This window comes from Dryobates pubescens, chromosome 5, assembly GCF_014839835.1.
Source record: "Dryobates pubescens isolate bDryPub1 chromosome 5, bDryPub1.pri, whole genome shotgun sequence".
In the NCBI taxonomy this organism is placed as follows: Eukaryota; Metazoa; Chordata; class Aves; order Piciformes; family Picidae; genus Dryobates; species Dryobates pubescens.
Genome location: NC_071616.1, coordinates 8,264,474 through 8,285,543, shown reverse-complemented (window position 1 = coordinate 8,285,543; position 21,070 = coordinate 8,264,474). Strand labels below are relative to the sequence as shown.

General features: G+C 40.9%; 2 protein-coding genes across 3 annotated transcripts in view; one reads left to right on the top strand and one right to left on the bottom strand.

Moving 5' to 3' along the window:
* Nucleotides 1-79: 79 nt before the first annotated feature.
* PTGR2 (prostaglandin reductase 2) lies at nt 80-15,622 on the top strand. Of its 2 annotated transcripts, none has more exons than XM_009900587.2 (10): nt 80-132; nt 5,495-5,563; nt 6,940-7,058; nt 8,308-8,499; nt 9,395-9,565; nt 10,194-10,403; nt 11,755-11,876; nt 13,542-13,629; nt 14,329-14,368; nt 15,103-15,622. In XM_009900587.2, exons 2-10 carry the CDS (start codon nt 5,527-5,529, stop codon nt 15,165-15,167), a joined length of 1,044 nt encoding a protein of 347 aa, XP_009898889.1. In that variant the 5' UTR covers nt 80-132; nt 5,495-5,526; the 3' UTR covers nt 15,168-15,622. The 2 variants fall into 2 exon arrangements, with proteins under 2 accessions (XP_009898889.1, XP_054017519.1); XM_054161544.1 differs by having other exon boundaries at nt 82-144.
* Nucleotides 15,623-15,795: 173 nt separating this feature from the next.
* The window catches only part of TMEM62 (transmembrane protein 62), a 29,126-nt gene continuing 23,851 nt past the window's right edge, over nt 15,796-21,070 (bottom strand). Inside the window, exon 14 of the mRNA XM_054161541.1 lies at nt 15,796-16,422. Within this exon, the coding sequence (XP_054017516.1) occupies nt 16,303-16,422 (120 nt within the window). The 3' untranslated portion in view covers nt 15,796-16,302. The remainder of the gene's footprint in view (nt 16,423-21,070) is intronic.

Sequence of the window (21,070 nt, the reverse complement as noted above, 5' to 3'; positions counted from 1 at the left end):
GGCTCCCCCACGGCCGCTTTAAGAGGTTGGCAGCTCCGCGACCTTTCCTTGTTTAACGGCTCCGCGCATGCGCGGGGAGGGGCCTGGTCTGGGCGCCCCTTGGCCTGTGCCTAGAGTGCCGGAGCGCTCGAGGTGAGGCTCAAGGTGAGCGGGAGCGTCTCGCGACCGGACGAGTGGGCTCCAGTGCCGGCTGTCGAACAGGGAAGGGCCTGCGCCCTCCGAGCCCTCCCTGAGGCGGGCAGTGTCCCTGCCCTCCTTTCCAGGGGTCTTTTTCCCAGGCATTAGGGCCTCTTCGTTGCGGGGCGTGAGTGGAGGGGGGGTGGGGGTGGGGAAGGAAGGCGAAGGGGACAAGTTTGACTGTTGGCAGAGACTATTGTGGTTGCTTGATCTCTAGAACAGGAGAGTGAATCTGGCTTGACTGAGCTTTTGGGTCAAACCATGGCCAAGGGTGAAGGGAGGAATCTTTTTGCCTTTATTTTTTTGAGGTTCTTTCAGCACCTAACCAGCTGTCTCTGTAGCACTGAAATGTGAACATTCATTGTTGCCTCTGACCACTCCCGGTTTCTCTCTCCTAAATTATTTACGTCTGCAGCTTCTGAAGTTGGTATTGAATCACCTACAAGACAGGCTCCAGTGGCTCTTCCCTCTTTGACAGCAGTGATTTCTAACTTGGTCTTGGGTCACACCTAGGCAGGTGGATAATTGGTACACTGGGATTGCAGGAGCCTGCATACTGCATCACAGGCTTCTCAGAAAGACTTCAGGTGCTGCTTCTGCTGAACTGATGCTTTTCCTTTTCTGGGAAACAATCTGCATTCTATTGTTCATTCCTGACTTAAATCTCTGCTATGAAAAAATAGGCTTTGTGTGTTAGTATTTGTAAACAATTACCAGCAACTTCAAAGTAGTTCAACTATTTATAAAAAAAAAAATAAAAATGCCCAAGAGGTGGTCCCTGAGACCCTTCAGATTTGTTGATGCCCAGATTTGGAAAAGTAAAGCTTATACAGTCTTACTGTGTGTAGATATGAGTATATGTACTTTCTGGAACTTTTGCTCTGGGTGTCGGTCAAATTTGATAAAAAGCTCAAAGATTTTAGGCTTCTTGTAACATAAAAAAGAAAAAAAAAAGAAAAGCAAGAAGGCTGAATCAAATCCTGCTATTGTTGCCATTCTTGCCTTTTTACTTGTTTATTTCTTGAGGGAAAGACTGCAGCCTGCCCTCAACTTCTACAGGGTGTCAGAGAATCCACATAGATAACTGTGCAGGAGGAGCTTGACACCAGAGAATTCAGTGATGAGAAATTAAACATCAGGAAATCTGGATTTATTAGTTTGTTTCACTCACCCTTTTATGGCATGCATTTATCTCCATTCATGTCAGTTCTGTATTGATTCTGGCTTCTACATTTTGAAAACTTGAATTTGCAATTAATTAACCTTGTTTAAATGTAGAGCTCCTTAGGCGTGTGGTAAAGACTTCAGTGCCTAATCTGTTATGTTAGCTTCTCCATTTCTATTGTCCTCACCTTGCCAGTTACAGTTAGAATCCTTTTGCCTTTCACCCAGCCATTCCCATCTCAGTTTGTTTGGTTCTGTGTTATTAATTTTTCCCACTTTCTCCAATTCTTCCTCCCCATTCTGTTTCTTTCTTTCCTGCTTTATTTGCCTTTCAGTTGCTGTTCTTGCCTTGTGTTTCTGTGCTTACTGATTACTAGTGTAAGCCCTTCTCATATTTCCTTCATGCACGTTCCTCATTCAGAGTCATTCTTCCTTAACATTTTTTTCTTTGAGTTTCTTTTGAGCTATTTTGACATTGCAGTTTCAGAAGACTTTCAGTCTTAGTTGTTCTCCATTTACACTGACTGCCTTCTTCTATGCTGCCTGGGCCTGGTACAGAAGGGATAAACTACCATTCTGTCCTTTTCAGCTTGACCACACTTGACATGGGCTGTAACAGCTTGAAAGCAGGTTGATCATTTTGGCAAAAGTATATGTAAGTGAAACAGTGTCTTACGGGCAGTCCCAGAAACAAGAAGTTCTAGGAACCAAGCCCAGGACAAACAAACTGGAGCATTTTACCACTAAGGAATCCAACATTTTTAAAAGGAGTTGTCATGTGTCTCTCTACAAGGGAGAAAGTGAGAAAGGGATAATAAAACTGGCCTAAAACTTACGCAAGACTCCCCTGAAGGTACTGCTGTTGAGCTGCATAGTGCTGTTGTTGTACTCATAGAGTCGGATGATCTTGGCCTGATGTTAAAACTTGTAATTAATTTTTACTCCATTTCATTTTGAAGAGTGAAAGCAACTCAGATTATTTTTGTGTGGAAAAGCTAAAAAACATTAATATGTGTGGCTTCCTGTTGGTCTAAAAAAACAAAAAACAAAGTAGTCATAAGCATCCTTCGTGCTGGCATTATGCATGTATTGAAAAGGATTATGTATAGGATACAAATTCCCTTTGTTTCACTTGTAAAAAAATCTGTCCTCTTTCCCCAGAAGCTTTCCTCATTTAATGGTGCTAAAGGATGGTGCCTCTACTTATTTTCTTTAGTTGCTTCCATTATGTTTATAATGTGAGAAAGGTAAGTTTCTTACTATGTTACAATGCTAGTGTGACCATTTGCTTGTGTAATGGTGTTACTGACTTCCACCGTAGAGTAAATGTAGTCATATTTAGAAGTAACTATCTCCAGTGTTGTATTTTGCTGTGACAGCTGTCATAGAATGAGTGACAGTTCAGTTTCCAACCTGGCTTTCTGTCCACCTACTCAGTCACAGTTCTGGAAGATTTTCAAATTGAATTAGTACCCAGGCTTCTCAACCAAAAGCTGTGAAAACTACCTAGGAAATAACAGCATTTTTGTTCCCTTAGAATGTCAAGCACTCAAAGAAGTAATCTAAATTTACATTGTATACTTGTTCTACTCTCATCTTTATATGCCAGTCTGTGTTGGTTTTCCTATGTTTTAATATGTTATTAGCTTTGTCTTTCTTTAAAGAACTCTTTTTTTGTTGTTGTTTTTTAATCTGTGCTATCATAGAGAGCAGCTATTTCAAGTATGTGCTAGGCACAATAAAAATGCTTTTCCTCATCTCTCTTCCTGTTCAGATTGGATTTTCATGTTTGCATAATACAGTTATTAAGCCTCAGAATAGCAAATACTGAGTCAGCAGATTTGACAGTGGCCTTTCAGTAAGGCAGGAGCTGTGCAGCAGTCCTGCTTGCTCCTGGTGGTTTATAAACAGTGGCCCAAACCCTTCAAGCTCTGGATTGATTTGAACTAGATCTGAATAGTACACGGAGGAATGATTTGCCCAGATTTCACATGAGCTGTCGGATCGCTGTTGATATATATTCACTGCATTCTTAACTCGTTAGTTCTGCACAGGGCAGTTGCATTTGTGGTTATAAACTTCAGCCAAGTTCTGGATCTGTGCAAACAGTTCCATGGTTGTCCTTTAAAATTGCACTGGGCCCATCTGAAAGTGTATAAAAAGTTCATTGAATTAGCACAGATTCTCAGAAGCCAAGACAGTTGCTCTGGGGATAACAACAATACCACTTGAATGTAATTCTGTTAGGCAAATGCTGTGAGGAGGATTTTGGAATTTTGATCTGAAAAATACTTTGCAAAACAAGTACAAGGTGGTGTGCCCATGATCACACAGGAAATCTGTAGCTGAGTACAATGATGAATCCAAGATCTGCCCATTTATTTTGGGCCATCCTTCCTGTTAGGGTTTTGCGTTAGTGTACTTACTACAGAGACTGTATCAGCTGTTTGGGTATAAAAAAGGATTTTTATTTCTCTTTTTAACCATTAACTCCTGGATTTTCAGTGCTCTTTGTTTGTTTGTTTGAAAACAGGAGCTAGTTACTTCATCAAAGTGGGGGGTTTTTTTCCTTTTGTTGTAGACTGATGTTCTTTATTATTCTGTCCAAAGAACTCTGCAATCCACTTATTTTTCAGTGATTTGATGCTGTGAAGACATGTTTGAGATCCTTCTCTTGTGGTACTTTTAAGTGTTGAAAAACTGAACCCCCCCCCTATAGAGTAGTTTTCACCAATACACAGGTTTTTAAGTGCAAGCACAATAAAATGTTAAACTTTAATTTTGTTTATGAACACGATACTTTTGGTTTGAGTCAGTTGTGGGGTTTAGAGGGAAGGGAAAGGCCCATTTTCTCCTGATAACTTCTTTATTATGTTTTTCAGCACTCTGGGCTGTCGTTCTTGATGATCTGTGAGTGCAGTAATGTAGGCACTCATAACAGTACAGACAGAAGGTTCTGTATTTTGCAGTGTTCAAAGAATAAAGATGTTAGATAAGTGGTAGTGACGTAATCTGTCTAGGCTCATCTCCTTCACTCCAATTTGCTGTTCTTGTCAGCAAAATAAACATTATGACAAAGAGGACAGCTCTGCTGTTTCATTCCTTAATGCCCTTGCTTGTGGAGACTGCTTATTTATGACACTTGGCTGAGAACAGTAGTAACATTTTTGTTTTGTATTAGCTCTGAAGGCATATGAGATCATCATTTGTCTCCTCTTAAATCAGGTTAATTTCCTTTTAATCACTTTGGCATCTCACAGTTAGAACAACTCATTTCCAGTCCTCTCTTTGACTGTTGAAATTCAAGGAGAAAATGTTCAGTAAAACCAGAGCAAATGATAATCTAATTCCTTCTGTGCTCTGGGCCTGACCATTTCTTAGGTGAAAGTACACTGCTCCTAGAAAAACTTGCTGTTTCATGTGGAACATCCTGCACAACAATCTCTTCTTTACCATATACCTGCACACTGCTATTAGTGGCACACGTGTATGTCTTGTCTGGAGTAACACCTGGCCTATGCGTGCAAAGCTGCCTCAGTGTCTTTTAGGCGGGAACAGAGTGTTCTCAGTCCACACAGGAAAGCAAACCAAGCACATCTCCTACAACCGGGTGGGGGTGGTGATGATCTTACGAAGAGCACAGTGCATTATAATTTTTAGTCTTTCCAGAAGGTGCTACTATGACATTGTGTAACAAGAAGAACAGGGAAAGTCTTTATTCACAAGCTTGTTTATCTTACATTTGAGATTGTTTTATATCATTCTTGGGGTTAGGTGCTGAAGTTGATTTATAATAGAATTAACCATGTTGGAAAAGACCTTCAAGATCGAGTCCACCCTATCACCCAACACCATCAAATCACCTAAACTACAGCACCAAGTGCCCTATCCAGTCTCTTCTTAAACGCCTCCAGTGATGGTGACTCCGCCACCTCCCTGGGCAGCCCATTCCAATGGGCAATCACTCTTTCTGTGAAGAATTTCTTCCTACCATCCAGCCTAAACCTCCCTGGTGCAGCTCGAGACTGTCTCCTCTTGTTCTGGTGCTGACCTGTATTTCATTCCCAGCTTCCAAATTCCTAAATACTTTGCTCCAAATTATTTTTCAAGAAAATTTGTGATTCATTCTTTAAAACAATGTTTTTCTTTGTAGAAATCCAGTGTGAAATTACCACAAAAGCAGGGATGATTATACAGAGAGTAGTGCTGAATTCACGGCCCGGTATGTATTTCTCTGCAGTAAAGGAGCAATGTGCTGGTTATGGTTGCCTGCTTCTCCAGGTTGGTGAGGGAGAAACAGACAGTAACTTAAGAGATTGACATTTATGTAGCTTAATGTTGCACATGGCAATAAGTAAAGTTTATGGTGAAGTGTATTTATTTAGTCAGCACATACAGATTTCTGAATTACTGGGTGATAAAAAAGTTTAATGCATCATATGTGAGAAAACCCTAAGTGCAGCAACTCACCATGAAGAAAGATTAGCAGGCATTGCTTTTTAATGCTGATGTGTTCTTTTTGCATTTTAAGAGATGACTAAAAGTTTTTTACTGTTTGCTTTTGTTCAATTCTACTAAACAGTGAATCTTTTCTCCCTCCCATGTTTCAGAGTGTCTAGTTTTTAAATTTGTGCTCTTTGTTTACTTCTTTGTTTATGCATAGTTTGAATAGTGAGTGTACAAACTCTCTGTTGTAGAAGACCCACATGTGTGCATTAGGTTTTTGGGGGAGTCTTGTATGCTGCTGCATGTCAAAATAGTACCAAGAGTAAGAACTGTTATGACTTGTAAATAGGTCTTCCCTAGCATAGATCAAGAGTTGCAACAGAGTGTGCTGTAGTCACCCAGTCACTCTTTAACATGCATGGGTATCTGGCTCCCACCTTTTACTGCCTGCAGTTTCAGTTGTTGGTCCAATTGATCTGCTACATGTGGCACCAGGCTGAGGGTGAAGCCTCTGGTTCTGGGGCTCTTGGCATAGGTTTACAGATGTTTCTGAGAAGCTTAAATTTAAGGTCTGTCTAGCTACGAAGGGATGCTCTAACAGCATATGCACATGTAGTAGCGATGGTCTGCGTTCCTCCAGTCTCACGGAGTCAAAGGAGATTGAAAGGTGAGAATTTAAAACTTGACTGGTTAAAGTTTATGGTCAGTTGCTACTGAAAAATAGTACATGATGGTTTTGTTATGTGAGAGAAGTCCCAATGCATGTCTGTTTTGACAGTTAGGAGCTTTTCAGGACATGGGGTATACAGAACCATTTTCTTGATAATAGGAATGGTCCTTTTTTTCTTATAAGTTGCCCTAAGGTTTCATAAAGAGTGTGGACATTGTCAGTCAGTGCAGGTGCCTGGTACTGGCCCAGGTAAGCAGAAGCTGACATACCAAGCAGGTCTTCAGTTTGGAGGATGGCCGTGCACCCATTTAAATTGTAGTCTGTGACACAGAAGTTGAAAGTTGGTGGGTAATTCTATACCTGAGTAAAGATACAACCTAACTGATTCTAAAAAGGGCTGCCTTCTAGAAGGTAGTTCTCATGTTCCTTAAGGAAAGCTGTGTATTTATTTATTGATTGGTTTGATTTTAAAATAATACTAGGTAAGAATGGAGTGCCAGTGGCTGAAAACTTCCGACTGGAGCAAAGTACAATAGCAGATACGATCCAAGTGGGACAAGTGCGTGTTCGAACCCTTTATCTCTCTGTTGACCCTTACATGGTAGGTGATGCACTTTGAGAAAGGCCAGAATTTGCTCTTTAAAATATTTTCAACTCTGTATGTGTCATGATGTTTAAGACTGAAGGTACCCATCACAGGACAAATGGGTCTCTGCTATAACTTAATAATTCAGTTATTTCTGGTGGTGTGGTATTGGGAAGGAACTTGGCATTAGTGTGCTTGTATTATAAAGAGGAATATGACTTTGTTGCACCACGACAGGACTGTGAGTTCTGGTACACAGTTACAAATTTGTCTGTATCAGCTTTTTCCTGAACTTCTGAGCTATTATACATGATTTTAAAGTTTTTATTTTGCCATGGAAGGAAATATTTTTCAATTGCGAGAAATGTGGGTAGAGTAGGTAGAATATTTCACGCTGAAGCAAGAGAGGGATCTGATCAGGCAGGAAAAGATCTAGGCAAAGCATACAATTTATATCAGTTTAAATGTAATTTAACTATAACCAGTTTTGTGTACAAATTAAAGCCAGATTTTCCCCTTAAGTGGGTAATGGCAGGACAAAAATGTGTCAATGCTTTGTAAACAATGTAAACAGAAAGAGGATTAGTGAATGAAGCTGTTACTAGTAGCTGCATCTACTTCTGATGAACTGTAGAGATTACTTTTTTGGGGGAGTTATGGGTTGAAATTGAGTAGAAGGCAGGAGGAGAACCAGAGAGAGTCAGTCTGCTAGTATGTAAAAGTTTTCTGTAAAGAGAAATCTGATCAGTTGCAAAGTCTTCTTTTCAGGGAAGTAGGTTTAGCTTGGGGAAAGTTTTAGAATTCAGGCTACAGGGGGAGATACAAAGAAAAGACTTCAGATTTCAAGATGTTTCATTAAAACACTCTCTGTCAGGAGTAGTCTACATATATTTGACTGTTCCTTAGTGCAGAGGCATGGACTAAGTGACTTGTGGGTATTTTTTCAGTCCTGCATTTCTGTGATTCATCCAGTTAAGGAATGGCATTTATGGGATTCTTGTCAGTTCCATGCCAGTGGTCTTCACTGCATGGCTGACTTGGACATCTCTAGAATGTGTTGACTTTTATAACGCTGCTGGAGATAGGAGTGGTCCATCCTCGTTCAGTAAAGAGCAAACAAGAGGGAAGAGTTGATGAATGTTTGAGACTTATTGAGAGGTTTTTGACTAGCCCTTTGTGTTTGAAGTTTTAAAGATATCTTGACATCATTTGAACTCAAACCCTATGTTCCACCAGAGCCTCTCATCAAAGCCTTGCCTTTCAGCGCTGCCGCATGAACGAGGATACCGGCTCAGATTACCTCCTGCCCTGGCAGCTGTCTGAAGTTGCAGATGGTGGTGGGATTGGGGTTGTGGAGGAGAGCAAGCAGGATAACCTTGCAAAAGGAGACATTGTAACTTCCTTCAATTGGCCCTGGCAGACAGTGGCCATTCTAGATGGAAGCTTGCTTCAAAAGGTAGTGTAAATGCAAAGCCCGGACTGTCACTATTTTCTTTTCCCAAACCTTTTTTCCCCCTAAATAACAGCTAATGATGCTATCTTTTAGTCAAAACCAAGCCAGTGTTGTTGGAGCAACCAGTTCTCCAAAGGAAGGTCAGCTTACAGGTGGCAAAAGCTGTATCAATGTAAATGCTTTTGTTAGTTACCAGACATGCCAGTGTTATTTCAATAATTGGATTTTTAATAGATTTCCCTGAAGCTGCTTCTGTTAATTAATTATTCTAATACTAAAGCTCCTGAGCCATGACAGTGCAGTCATAAGACATAAAAGGCTTCAGATATATTTCATTTAATTAATTTCACTAACATATGTTAATGAAAGCTTTTACTTGAGATTTTACAGCCACAGGCGAAAGGGTTTTCAATTATAAGTTGAGAGTGGAGAGCTATCAGTGCATTAAGGATATCCTGATGATCATCCTTTTGTGACACTGAAAATGACTGTAGTTTAAGAATGTGTTCTTTCCAATATACATGTTCCCTTAGAACCCTTTGCCACTGATCTGCCATCACCATATCTGGTAAAATGGTGCTATTTTATCCTTTATGCTAACAGGGATAGTTCACTGTTGCTGGAAACTTCTCTGCAAGCTGCTTTTTGGTGCTTCCATAATTTTAAGTTTTTGTGAGTGACTTTCTTTAATAACTTCTTCTAAAATTAAGGAAATAAAATCTTTACCTCATTTTGTATAAACTTGTTACTAGGTTAGAGTTAGTTTATAGATAGCTTGTCCCTAGCAGTGGTACCTTGCCTGGTAAATATCCTGAGTTAGTCTTCTATCCTTAGACAATCAAATTGTAGACAGTAAAACCTCAGTTTAAAAGGAGCACTGTGTGTTTCTGTTTTGTAGCTTGATCCACAGCTTGTAAGTGGACGCCTTTCCTACTATCTGGGTGCAGCTGGCATCACAGGACTGACAGCCCTGTTAGGCATAAAGGAGAAAGGTCATGTGGCTGTGGGTGCAAATCAGACAATGGTGGTGAGTGGAGCAGCTGGTGCCTGCGGCTCTTTGGCTGGCCAGGTAGGTAGGCTTAATACACAGAAGCATACTCTGTTACCAAGCTTATCTTCTGAAACATGCCAGTTAGTAAACATAGGGATAAAATCGTTGTAAACTTGAGCAGATGTAACTGCATGGGAAGGGCCAGTTTCACTGGTTTGATTCACACACTCACCGAGAAAGATTTTTAGATCTGAAACTCAAGTTTCATGAAACTAGGATAGGAGAAAATGGCTCCAGGGGATTACTCAGAACTAGCATGAATGAAGTAGATGCTATAAATACACGTATTTACAACATATTTATGTTTTAACACAGTCCTTGAGTTGACTGGTGACCTAAGTTTTTTTCTATGTTAGAAAGTCATCAGTACAAAATATAGTAAACTTCATGTTGGGTTCCATGACATCATTTCTGGTTTGAGATTTGCTGCATGGGTGTCCAGGATTAGGGCTGGGCCAGCCAACTAGATGAGTGACAGACACTCTTTGTTAACCTCTCTGAAACCTGGAGTTTAGTGGGATAAGGGCTAACTGTAACACTCTCTAAGGTCCCCTTCCTTCCATTGGTACCTTTATGCAGATGAATGATGTAACTTTCCTTTCTTGTGTTTTTCTGTTGCTGTTTGTTTTTAACTGTGCACTGGCAGATAGGCCGTCTGGAGGGCTGCTCTAGAGTGGTGGGGATTGCTGGCACAGATGAAAAGTGCTCCATTTTGGTCCAAGAAATGGGGTTTGATGCTGCCATCAATTACAAGAAGGGGGATGTGGCAAAGCAGCTCCGTGAACTCTGCCCAGGTGGTGTGGATGTTTACTTCGACAATGTTGGTGGAGACATCAGTGATACAGTTATAAGTCAGGTGTGGTTTGTTCTAGTAATTGTCCAATGTCTGCAAACCCAGTTCTGGATTGATTCATGCTTGAGACCAAGCTGCAATACATCAGAGCTGGCTTTCCACTTCATTGATTCAGGTGCTGGTCCTGGTCTTGAGGAGAAATCAGATACTTGAAACCGGTGTCTGTTATTTGGACAGTATGGGTGGCCTGGCAGTACAGGGATAGACATATAGGTTCTGCTTCTCATCTCTCGCTTCTTTGCTCAGGAGACTTGGTAATGTTCTAAAACTTTGTCTGTCAGTGTTGTAATTTTGTGTTCTGTCAGATTTGTTTTTCTGACTTCACAAAAGACCATCTCTGCTGAGCTTCTGTGAAGACTTTTGACCGGCTCTCTTCACTGATAATGTGAAACTACTCTGTCTCATGGCAGGGAGGCTCTGGTGGCAGTGCCATCTTTTGGAGCTGTGTGGTGGGTTAACACCCATTCTGGAAACAAAACCAAAACAGGGTGGAGGGCTTGTGGGTGCTTTGCCCTCCCTGCAGGGCATTTCCCCCCTGGGAAACTGAGTCTGTTCCACTCCCCACTCCCTGCCCAGCTAGGGTATAAAAAGTAGGGCATTGCAGCTATTAGGTCTCCTTTTGGCTCCTGCCTTTCCTGGATGAGAGCTACAGCGGCTGCCTTCCTGCTCCTCTGCCATGTGGTTGTGCCTAATCCTTCTCCCTGCTGCCTCTGCACCTCTTCAGAGAGAGACTGGTTTTGTATTCTTTCTTCTTTGTCCCGCTCCCATCCATCTTTGTTTCTTGCCCTAGTGAACCTTACCTGTTATTGCTATATATATATTGTTTAAAGAAAACCCTTTACCTCTCTACTTCCAGGCCGACTCCAAATTATTGCTTGGTGGATTTGCTCCTTCCCTTTCCTTTTTTTTACTTCCCTCTGTTGGGAGGGCGGAGGGAGTGGAACAGGGGAGAGATTCTCAGCCTTGCCCCCATGTGAGCTCTTAACGCCCAGTTAAGGTTCAAACCACCACAAGCTGTAAACCACAGCTTTATCCAACAGCTGGATCAAACTTTGTTGTCTTATTACGTCTCTTCTCCTGAGAAAGTAAGATAACACTTTCTTTTATTTATTGTATCAATGGCTCTTTCAATTACACGTAGGCTGTATGGCACTTATTTTTCCACTATTGCATTGCATTTCTCTATTTGAATGTTGTCATAGGATCTGCCTGCAGATCTCCCATTCTTCACTAGGAAATATGGCTCTGAGATACCCATGTGAAAATTTTGCAATATAATGGGCTGCATCTCTGAAAAGTTTGGTTTCTGTAACCAGAAAATGCAAATTTTCTCCCTTTGTTTTGTCCCAAACAGATGAATCAGAACAGTCATATCATCCTGTGTGGACAAATTTCTCAGTATAACAAAGATGTGCCTTATCCTCCTCCACTGCCCCCTGACATAGAAAAAATACGGAAGGAAAGGAATATCACAAGGTACATTCATCCTCCAGACCCTGTGGCCAGGTCTCAGGTAGATTGTGCACATGCTGTTTTGAGTCTGATGTTCAGAAGATAGTCCGTAAATCTCTAATAGCTACATGTAATTGGAACAGAGTGTTGCCATACTTAAATCATAATCACAAGGTCAGTAAATCCTTTCTCTTACACTTATATCAGCTAAAAAATGGGAAAGGCTGTTGTTACACGTTACCATAGCTGCCTGTTGTTATACTGTGTTTCTGGTTCCTTGATTTAGTCCTGGAGTCTCTGACAGATTTTTTGGTATGAGGCACGGTGTTGCCATGGTTCTGTTCTCGGATGATATGCAGAGTGGCTTCTCTCCAAGAGTAGTAGCCCAGAAAATCAAATCTTTTGAAAGTAAGGATGGAGCTGATGCAGTGATTCTTTTGAATTTGCATTTTTATTGTTCAGGGGTTTATTACATACTGGCACTGCAGATGTGTCAGATACATACTAGTAAAACACGGAGTTTTGTTATGACTCTGGGAACTGCAGAACAGAATCCTGTCAGGATTCAGGTGGAGGTAAGGCAGAGATCAGGACCAAAGTCTTAGGAGATGTTTTCATCCACAGTATCACAGTATAACTAAGGTTGGAAGAGATCTCAAGGATCATCGAGTCCAACCTGTCTCCACAGACCTCATGACTAGACCATGGCACCAAGTGCCATGTCCAGTCCCCACTTGAACACCTCCAGGAATGGTGACTCCACCACCTCCCTGGGCAGCCCATTCCAATGACCAATGACTCTCTCGGTGAAGAACTTTCTCCTCACCTCGAGCCTAAACATCCCCTAGCACAGCTTGAGACTGTGTCCCCTTGTTCTGATGCTGGTTGCCTGGGAGAAGAGACCAACCCCTTCCTGGCCACAACCACCTTTCAGGTAGTTGTAGAGGGCAATGAGGTCACCCCTGAGCCTCCTCTTCTCCAGGCTAAACAATCCTAGTTCCTTCAGCCTCTCCTCATAGGGCTTGTGCTCAAAGCCTCTCCCCAGCCTTGTTGCCCTTCTCTGGACACATTCAAGTGTCTCAATGGCCATTGCAATGCAGAAAGTTGGGGAGACTTTTGATTTCATTGCAAATAGATTGACCTCTTCTAATCGAAATTCTTTTCTTGTCCCTGTTACTTCCTACCCTCTGCACTTTAAAACAATGGATAAAAATACTGAAATACACCATGCATGGTAGAACCCAGTGGAGAACTTAGTCAGTGCATTGCTACAAGTCATGATCATTTTTGATGATCAGTTTGGTTTATCTTTCTTGCTGTAGAGAGCTGTGACAGGAGGATATGCAAAATGATAGGAAGCCTGAAAGTTAAAAAAAAAAAGGGTTAAAAATAATTGGAATTTAACCCTATTTTATGGATGTTTGCTTATTCTGGCAATACAACTTGAGTTTTATTTCTCTTCTCTGTGATACCTAAACAGAATTACTTGTCTTAAACTGATGTTACTGTCAAGCTTCACTGCAGGGAGCTGTCTCAACAGGCTGTCAAAGCTCTGCGCTATATCTCACTGTCATTAGGACGCATAACACTTCTGATTCAGTAATGCTGTTTCCAGAAAAAGATTTGTAAAGATCTCAAGATGTGCTTACCTTTGTTTCTTAAATCAAGGCTCATTCTTTCTTTTCACAGGGAAAGATTCTTGGTGTTGAACTATATGGACAAACAAGAAGCTAGTGTATTACAGCTCTGCCAGTGGATCCAGGAGGGTAAACTGAAAGTAAGAACTTTCACATTTAATCTACAGTCTTTGATATTATCTCCTCAGATTATGGTCTCACCACAGGAAGTCCAGCTTCTTTGTCCTTGGCTTTCTCACCACAGAGCTCAACAGATTTTGTGAAGCATGTGTAAGCATAATTGAAAGCTAATTAGGTAGCACTGTTGAGGATGGTGTGAGTCTAATATGACAGACTTTTATATGCTGCTGATGTCTGTATTCTTTCTTGCTTTTTTTTACTGAAGAGATCAGACCTTCAAAAATCTGTGCTTTGAAATACCTGATGAGCTAGTGTCCCTTTTTTTGGGTCTTGTGTGAAATTTTGTGTCAAGCTTTTTAATCATTATTTACTCTTTTGTGATGGGTAAATGCTTTATCCATCCCTTCCCTCTGAGGTCTGCCTAAATGAGTTTTCGATTGCTCAGATGATCAGTGAATTTTCCTGGGAAAATCCCCAGATGGAACTTTTGGCAGGGGCAGGGATGTTCTGGATCTAAATGCAGAATTAAATTGCCTATGTGTTTATCAGAAAGTATTTGTCCCTCTCTTGATGAAAGAATCTGGCCCAAAGAGAGCACTGTCTGTTTTAACGGGAGAGTTCTTCACATTTTGGTAGTTTCTGTGGCGATTTCACGGCATGTTTCTAAGCAATGTTCATTTTGTTTGAAGAAAGCTAAAAGGACTTGTTTGCATTGACAGGTCAGAGAGACCGTGGTAGAAGGCTTAGCAAATATTGGTGGTAAGATTTTTACACCATTCTTTAAGAATAATAATCTGATTAAATACAGTGACATTAGAGGTTAACTACCTCCCTGGTTTCATTTGCCAGTTCAGATTTTTGTATTCTATCTGGAAGATGATTTTTGTGTTACTAAAAAGTATTCTTTTGTTCACAAGGTATCAAAATGTTCTGTGAGCAGGTCATTTTATGTTAAAACTCCCCCAAAACATTGAATATAAATGTTGAGATTTGTTTTACTGTTGGGGAGGAATTAACTACTAGCAGCTGATGGTTGCCATCCTGATCTTAGATGTTTGGTTTACTCAAAGATTTGCAAAAGATTACTCTTTTGCACCAGCTTGTCACATTTATTGTACTATATAGAGTATTTATATTTTTGTCTTTCACAGAGGCCTGTGGACTCTCCAGTCCCACCTTGTCTTTCTGTTTGGTATTTGTGTGGCATATCACAGAAGCAGCACATGTAATCCTTCACTTGTATAGGGTCAAAGAGCTGCTTACAGATCAGGGTTTTTAACTCAAAACTGCTCTTTCCAGTTTATTAGAGACTAGGGGGTTTGGGGTGCTTTTTTTTTTGTTTGTTTGTTAGGTCATCATCAGTTTAGGTGCAAACCATGATCTCCTTGGGGAGCTGGTTAATACATTTGCTTCTACCATTTTCATTTTTCTTTCTTTTTTTGAAGTTGTCACAATTTGCTTAGCACTGACTGATGTCATGACTTCTCTTCCAGCTGCTTTCCAGTCCATGATGAATGGAGGCAATATTGGAAAACAGATTGTCTCAGTTTCTAAGTAAAAGTTAATTGCTTCAGATAAAATGATGGAATTCTCTCCCTAGCAGTGAGTGAGTTTTTACTTATACTAATTTCCATTTCTTTAAATAAACTGTTAAGTTGTTCAGTATGTACTGAAAGCAGATGTTCTGGGATGCTAATAAACTAAATGGAACTGGAAATAGGAATGCAATCATTTAACTGAAAGTGGATAATATGTTCTTTGACATGATTTTGGCAGTTGCTAGCATCTATTTCACGGCTATGGTTTGAAAGTTAGATCATCCCAGGAACCATTTCCAATAAGCAGTTAGCGTGCAGCCACCTAGTTTCTGTTGTTAGAATTGAGTTGTCCCCCATTCCCATGAAAGTTTGTCTCAATGTAAATTTTCCCTGGCAGTCCAATCAGTCTGGCTAATCATTTTAGACTTTTACTGTTCTCATTTTCACAGATAATTGCAATGAAAAATTCCATCTGGAATTCATTAGCTCTGTTAACAAAGGTAGTTTTTTGCCATCTGGAACAAATTTCCACTGCTCTGTCCTGTCCATTTTTCTGATTGTATTATTATATTCCCTTGTTTACAGCATTTGGGACCTAATTCATTTACAGTTGCATCTGCATGCAACCAGATACTTTCACCACTTCTCTTCTCAATCTTTGCATTCCAGACTGAAGTGAAATTTTGGGTTTAGAATTACTTTTCTAAAATCTGCTGTGTGTTATCTTTATGATAACCTTCATGATTGCACTAGCTCTTCTGGTTTCTATACCTCTCCAGGGCGACAGAATCTCAGAACATGCAGCCTGAATACAGAACTTCAAAGACAGTTGACTTTCTGTTCCCTCAGTAACTTACCTTGGCTCAGAGTTTCTGGTCTCACAGTGCTCTTTAACATCTCAATGGGGAAACTGGAAAAAATGAGTCACCATTTCCAAGTTTTACTGGCATAACTCCAAGCCAGCCAGGACTGATGAGTTTAAGTATGTGTCTTCAAAAGGAACAGAAAAGGGAACAGATAATCATCTTAAAGACATTAGAATTACACTACTACTACGTACAACTAGAGGCATTAACACATATTTATTTAGAGAATAGGATTCTTCAGGATACACACTGATTTACAGGTGGGTGGTTTAGGTTTTAATGTTTGCCTTTAAGAGAAGTGCTTCCAAACAGCAGGTTCAGCCAGCTGTCCAGAGAATGGTTTATCTAGATCTGCATGAGTCACTATCCAGGCCAAAGTAAATGGAATCCGAGGACTAGGGAAGAAACACTGTGCAAGAAATTTGTTGTTATAAGTAATTTTGCATGCTGTGAACAGTAAGATAACTATCAGAACTGCCTAATATAGTTGTGAGAAACAGGGAGAGCAGTCCTACCATTTCCTAGTGTTGAAGATGGCCCTGGAAGAAGGAAGGACACAGTGACAGATGCTGTAAACCTTGAGGAAGACACCTGCAGCAAAGCATGAGATGGTCTCAAATCTTCCAGTATGCATTTTTCAACTGCAAAACTGGTCACTGGTTGACTTTCAGCTAGGCTGTGAATTGACTATCAGCATAACTAACTCAAGCAGCCTTAATAACAGTCTCACGCTGGGACAGAAGCCAAAACTTCTATGCAATAAAATTAGTGTGATGCTAGTTGGCAAATAAAGACAGAAAGCAAGAGGTGAGTGAAATTCTGTAAATCCTTGAGTATTGACTGTTTATAGATGGTAATCAGTTGTGAAGGTTAAGCAGCACAGGCTTGCAAGGCTTAGTAATTCTTATGGGTGTTCCACTGAGAGGCAGGAGGAATGGCAGTGACCCCAAGCACTGTCTGTAGACTTGAATTCCTGTCATGTCAGATGTAATTTTATTCTTAAACCTGAGGAGCATTCTTACAGTTTATTCCAGCCTGCTTGGAAGGAAGTGTATCATAGGGTAGTATCCAAAGCAAGCTAATGAAATACCCATATATTTCAAAAGAGACTTCAACTATGAACTGTGGTCAGTTTGTATTGTTTGAGTGTAAGAAAACACTACTAAAAAGGTGCTAAAATGTTGCTTTTCTTTCCTGTGTTATGGGTGAAGGCCTCAGTCTCATATAATTGTTTCTAGAGTTGTGTTTGTTTGTCCAAAGTACAAATTTGGTACTTTTGAACGGTGGCAGCTGAAGAGCTACTCCAGAGTGAGCTCACCTTTGTCATTGTGAGGTAACACACCTTCCAGGAATGAGAGTTGTCTGGGAAGTTATTTTTCACCACTGAAGCAAAATATGATGATATTACAAAATTCCCAGCACTATTATTTTTATAGCAATTGCTTAGTAATCTACACAAGTCATACACCTATTAAGAGCTGATGATGTGAGAGTGATCCAGAGTAAGATCATGCTGAGATATTGATTCTTTCAAAGGCAGCTTGATAGCAGCAGCATTCCTGTAGTCAGGTAAGCTATGGAAGGCAATATAGGTTCTATCAGCATTATAGTAGCCTTCCAGTATTTGAAAGGGGCCTATGGGACCGGTGGAGAGAGGCTTTGTTCAGCCCCCTTAGTGGCTTCAAACTGGGAGAAGCTACATTTACATTTGACTTGTCTTTCTGTCCCACTCCCCCAGAGTAATAGCTACATCTTGCTTTTGCAGTAGAAATCCTTTTTAAATGTTGCACAGGCAGCAGTGAACATTTCAAACTGGAACAGCCTGCTCCACATCCTGGGGACAGGCAGCTGGGGTGAGCCTTTAGTGCCCTGCAAGTACCAGTCTCTCCCTGCTGCCTCTGCCTAGGCCAGCTCCACAAAGGGATTCTTTACCTTTGAACTTTTGGAACTGTTTTGGGGTTTTGTTTTTTCAGAGTTTTCAAAATTTATTGGTTTAGTATGCTATAGAGATAGTGGGGAAAAGCACATGGAAAAAGCCTCTGTCCCTGCTGTCCCACTACACTGAATGCAAGATCTTTATTGGGATCACTGGATTGGACAGGCCTTCACTGATGACAGTTAGAGGAAATTATGCATGGCAATGGCATTCCCCTGGGAACTTGCCTCTGCAAGTTTTGCTCAGCCTTTAGAGCACTGAGGGTAAAGTACATAAAAGAAACTTCTCTTTTTTTGCCTAGTTTATGTAGTGCATTGCACAGAATCTTGGATGTTTTGTTTATGAACACAAGAGTTCCAACGTAAGCAAAGAGCAGCATGAAAAATTACACTTGCTTTTTCTAAGAGACTTTCAAAAACATTTGGTTCCCTCTCTTTTTTTTTTTTTTAAAGACATTTTTCAGATTTCTTTTTTCCTTTTCAAAGAATCCTTTCAAGTGGCCTTTTAGAGTACTTTCAAATGGGAATTAAGTATTTTAAAGGAGTTCCTCCGTGCAGGTTAAAAACGGAACCAAACCCGGTGGAGTATTGTAATAGAAGCATTTATACTGTGGAAGAGTGATGTCACAGATCACTCAAGTGGCTGCCAGCAGTGTGTGAAGTGCTTCAGCTGTCTGGTTCCACAAGCTGCCACTTGCTGTGCTCATTTAATGATTTGTCCTCCTAATGAACTGCTTGAGATGATACTCTTCATTTAGAAGATCTCTGTATTCTCATGCTTGCACCAAAAGAGCGATGCAGTAGCATTTTAGGAAAAAAGAGAACCCTATGTCAGAAGCATGGAATGGCTTAGGTTGGGAGAGACCTCAGAGATCATCCACTCCAACCTCCCTGCTATGGGCAGGGAAGCCTCTCAGCTAGACTCAGCTGTTCAAGACCCTATCCAACCTGGCCTTGAACACCCCTGGGGAAGAGGCATCCACAACCTCCCTGGGGCAACCTATTCCAGAGTTTCACCAGTGTGAGTGTGGTGAGACTCTGGAATAGGTTGCCCAGGGAGGCAGTAGCATTTTAATTGTTTCTGTACAAGTAAAAAAGTGAAGTGGAATCTTTTCATCCACAATTCACCCATAAACTGGGAAAACATGTTGTAAAGCATGTATCACTAAGAGATCTTAACACTGAAGCTGACTGATGCAAAAGCTAAGGTACTTTACAATATGACATTCTGTTATCTTCTCAGTAGAAATGCAGTCTTTCAGTGAACAGAAGAGCTTCATTTTGAGAGGACCAAACCCAGGCAATTCATCAGGACAACACAAGACTTGTGAACACTGGAATGTCTTGTTTCTGTCCACTGCATTGATTTGTGCCTCCTAGGCACCACAGGGCAACAGGAGCCAAGGCGCTTCTCCTTGTGGGGTGGCTCACAGATTTGTCATACATTGGTGTCAGAGGTTTGCCCAGTTATACTGATAATGTATTCTGGGACATGGGCTGCATTCTGTGAAACCAATTTATTTTTGTTTGAATTTTAAGGGAAAAAACATGGTATTGTGATTTTTGCTACAGTTAACCTCAGCAACCACTTGCCGTATGACAAGAACAGCTAAATTAGAGGCTTGCCCCTAGTCTGTGCTTCTAAGAACTTTCAGCCTGCTGAGATATAAAGAATTAAAAAACTTTCAAGAAGGTATTGTTAAACAAAGTCTTCCTATGTTACAGTGTACAGCTCCAGCAGCAAAGTTTATATGTTCCTAGTAAGGTTTACAGAGTACTGGAAAACTTTTATGTTTTCTCCCTTAAGGAGAAACTCTGAATTAAGATGGAACAAGGTAAGTTTTGTTTGTTAGGCACCAAAATGCTGCAATAGCTGTGCCTGTAGAGCAGACGTTGTTCAGAGACATTCGACTACATTGAGATTGGATTACATGGTGATCAACTGCTACCACCGCAACCATGAGAAGTCTAATTTCAGAACAGGGTCTTGGTATAGATAGGAAGTCTTTTATTGACACTAAATAACGGTCCTTGGTCACACAAAAGTACTTTAGTTGCAGAATGTCAGTTTTATTGGGTTTCAGTAGTGTTTCTTACAAGTAGATTCTGTGCCCTGCCTCAGATTTTCTAAGAGCTGGGCAAAACAAACTTACATAGCAGCAAATGACATTCTGTAATTCTCTGAACAGTGTATTAACTTAGGCAAATCAGAGCTGCTACTCTCTTTTTCTATCGTCAATCATTGAGAAACATGAATCAAGGAATAGGAGAACTGTCCACTTTTTGAAATAACAAAGTCATAGTTATTTTCTTCCAAATCAGTTTATTTTCCTGCATGTTCTACTACAGCTGCTGCTGTTCATTTCTCAGTAAATTACCCCTTCTTTTTATTGAGGAACCATAAGTAACTACTGTAAAATTACCTAAAGTATTTTAAATGTTCCACTCAGCAGTCTTGTGAAGCTGGCTACTGTTCTCCTTACCTTATAGATAAAGGCACCTGAGCTCTCTTGGCTCTGCATCGTTGCATTCTTCAAAATGTTACTGTTCTGTCATTTTTAGACATGGAAAAACTGGAAATAAAGAAATGTGTTTTTCCAGGTCACTCTTTGGTGCATTTAACTGAGACCCAGAAATGCAGTCCTGACTTCCTCACCCACAGAGATTATTGGCAGGAGATCACACAAATGGGGTCAGTTCTGTTCACCATCTTCATTGATCATCTGGACAAAGGGCATTGAGTGCACCCTCAGTAAGTTTGCAGGCAACACCAAGTGATGCAGGTGTATCAGTCTGCTTGAAAGTATGGAGGCTCTACAGAGGGACCTGTACAGGCTGGATTGAGTGGTGAAGCCCATGGTATAAAGTTCAATAAGGCCAAGTGCTGGGTCCTGCAGCTGGGTCGCAGTAACCCCATGCAATGCTACAGGCCTGGGGGAGAGTTGCTGAAAAGCTGCCCAGTGGAAAAGGATCTGGGGGTGTTGGTCAACCAGCTGAATGTGAGCCAGCAGCATGCTCAGGTGGCCAAGAAGGCCAACAGCATCCTGGCTTCTATCACACCTGCTTCTATATAGCATTGTGAACTGGGAAAGTGTCAGAGGACTTGTACTGTGAAGGCCACC

Bases quoted from the DNA above. Each gene is read 5' to 3' on its own strand.
- PTGR2 (XM_009900587.2), top strand. From the start codon at position 5,527: ATGATTATACAGAGAGTAGTGCTGAATTCACGGCCCG. The intron at 5,564-6,939 runs GTATGTATTTCT...AAATAATACTAG, and splicing joins AGTGCTGAATTCACGGCCCG to GTAAGAATGGAGTGCCAGTG. The intron at 7,059-8,307 runs GTAGGTGATGCA...CTTGCCTTTCAG, and splicing joins TCTCTGTTGACCCTTACATG to CGCTGCCGCATGAACGAGGA.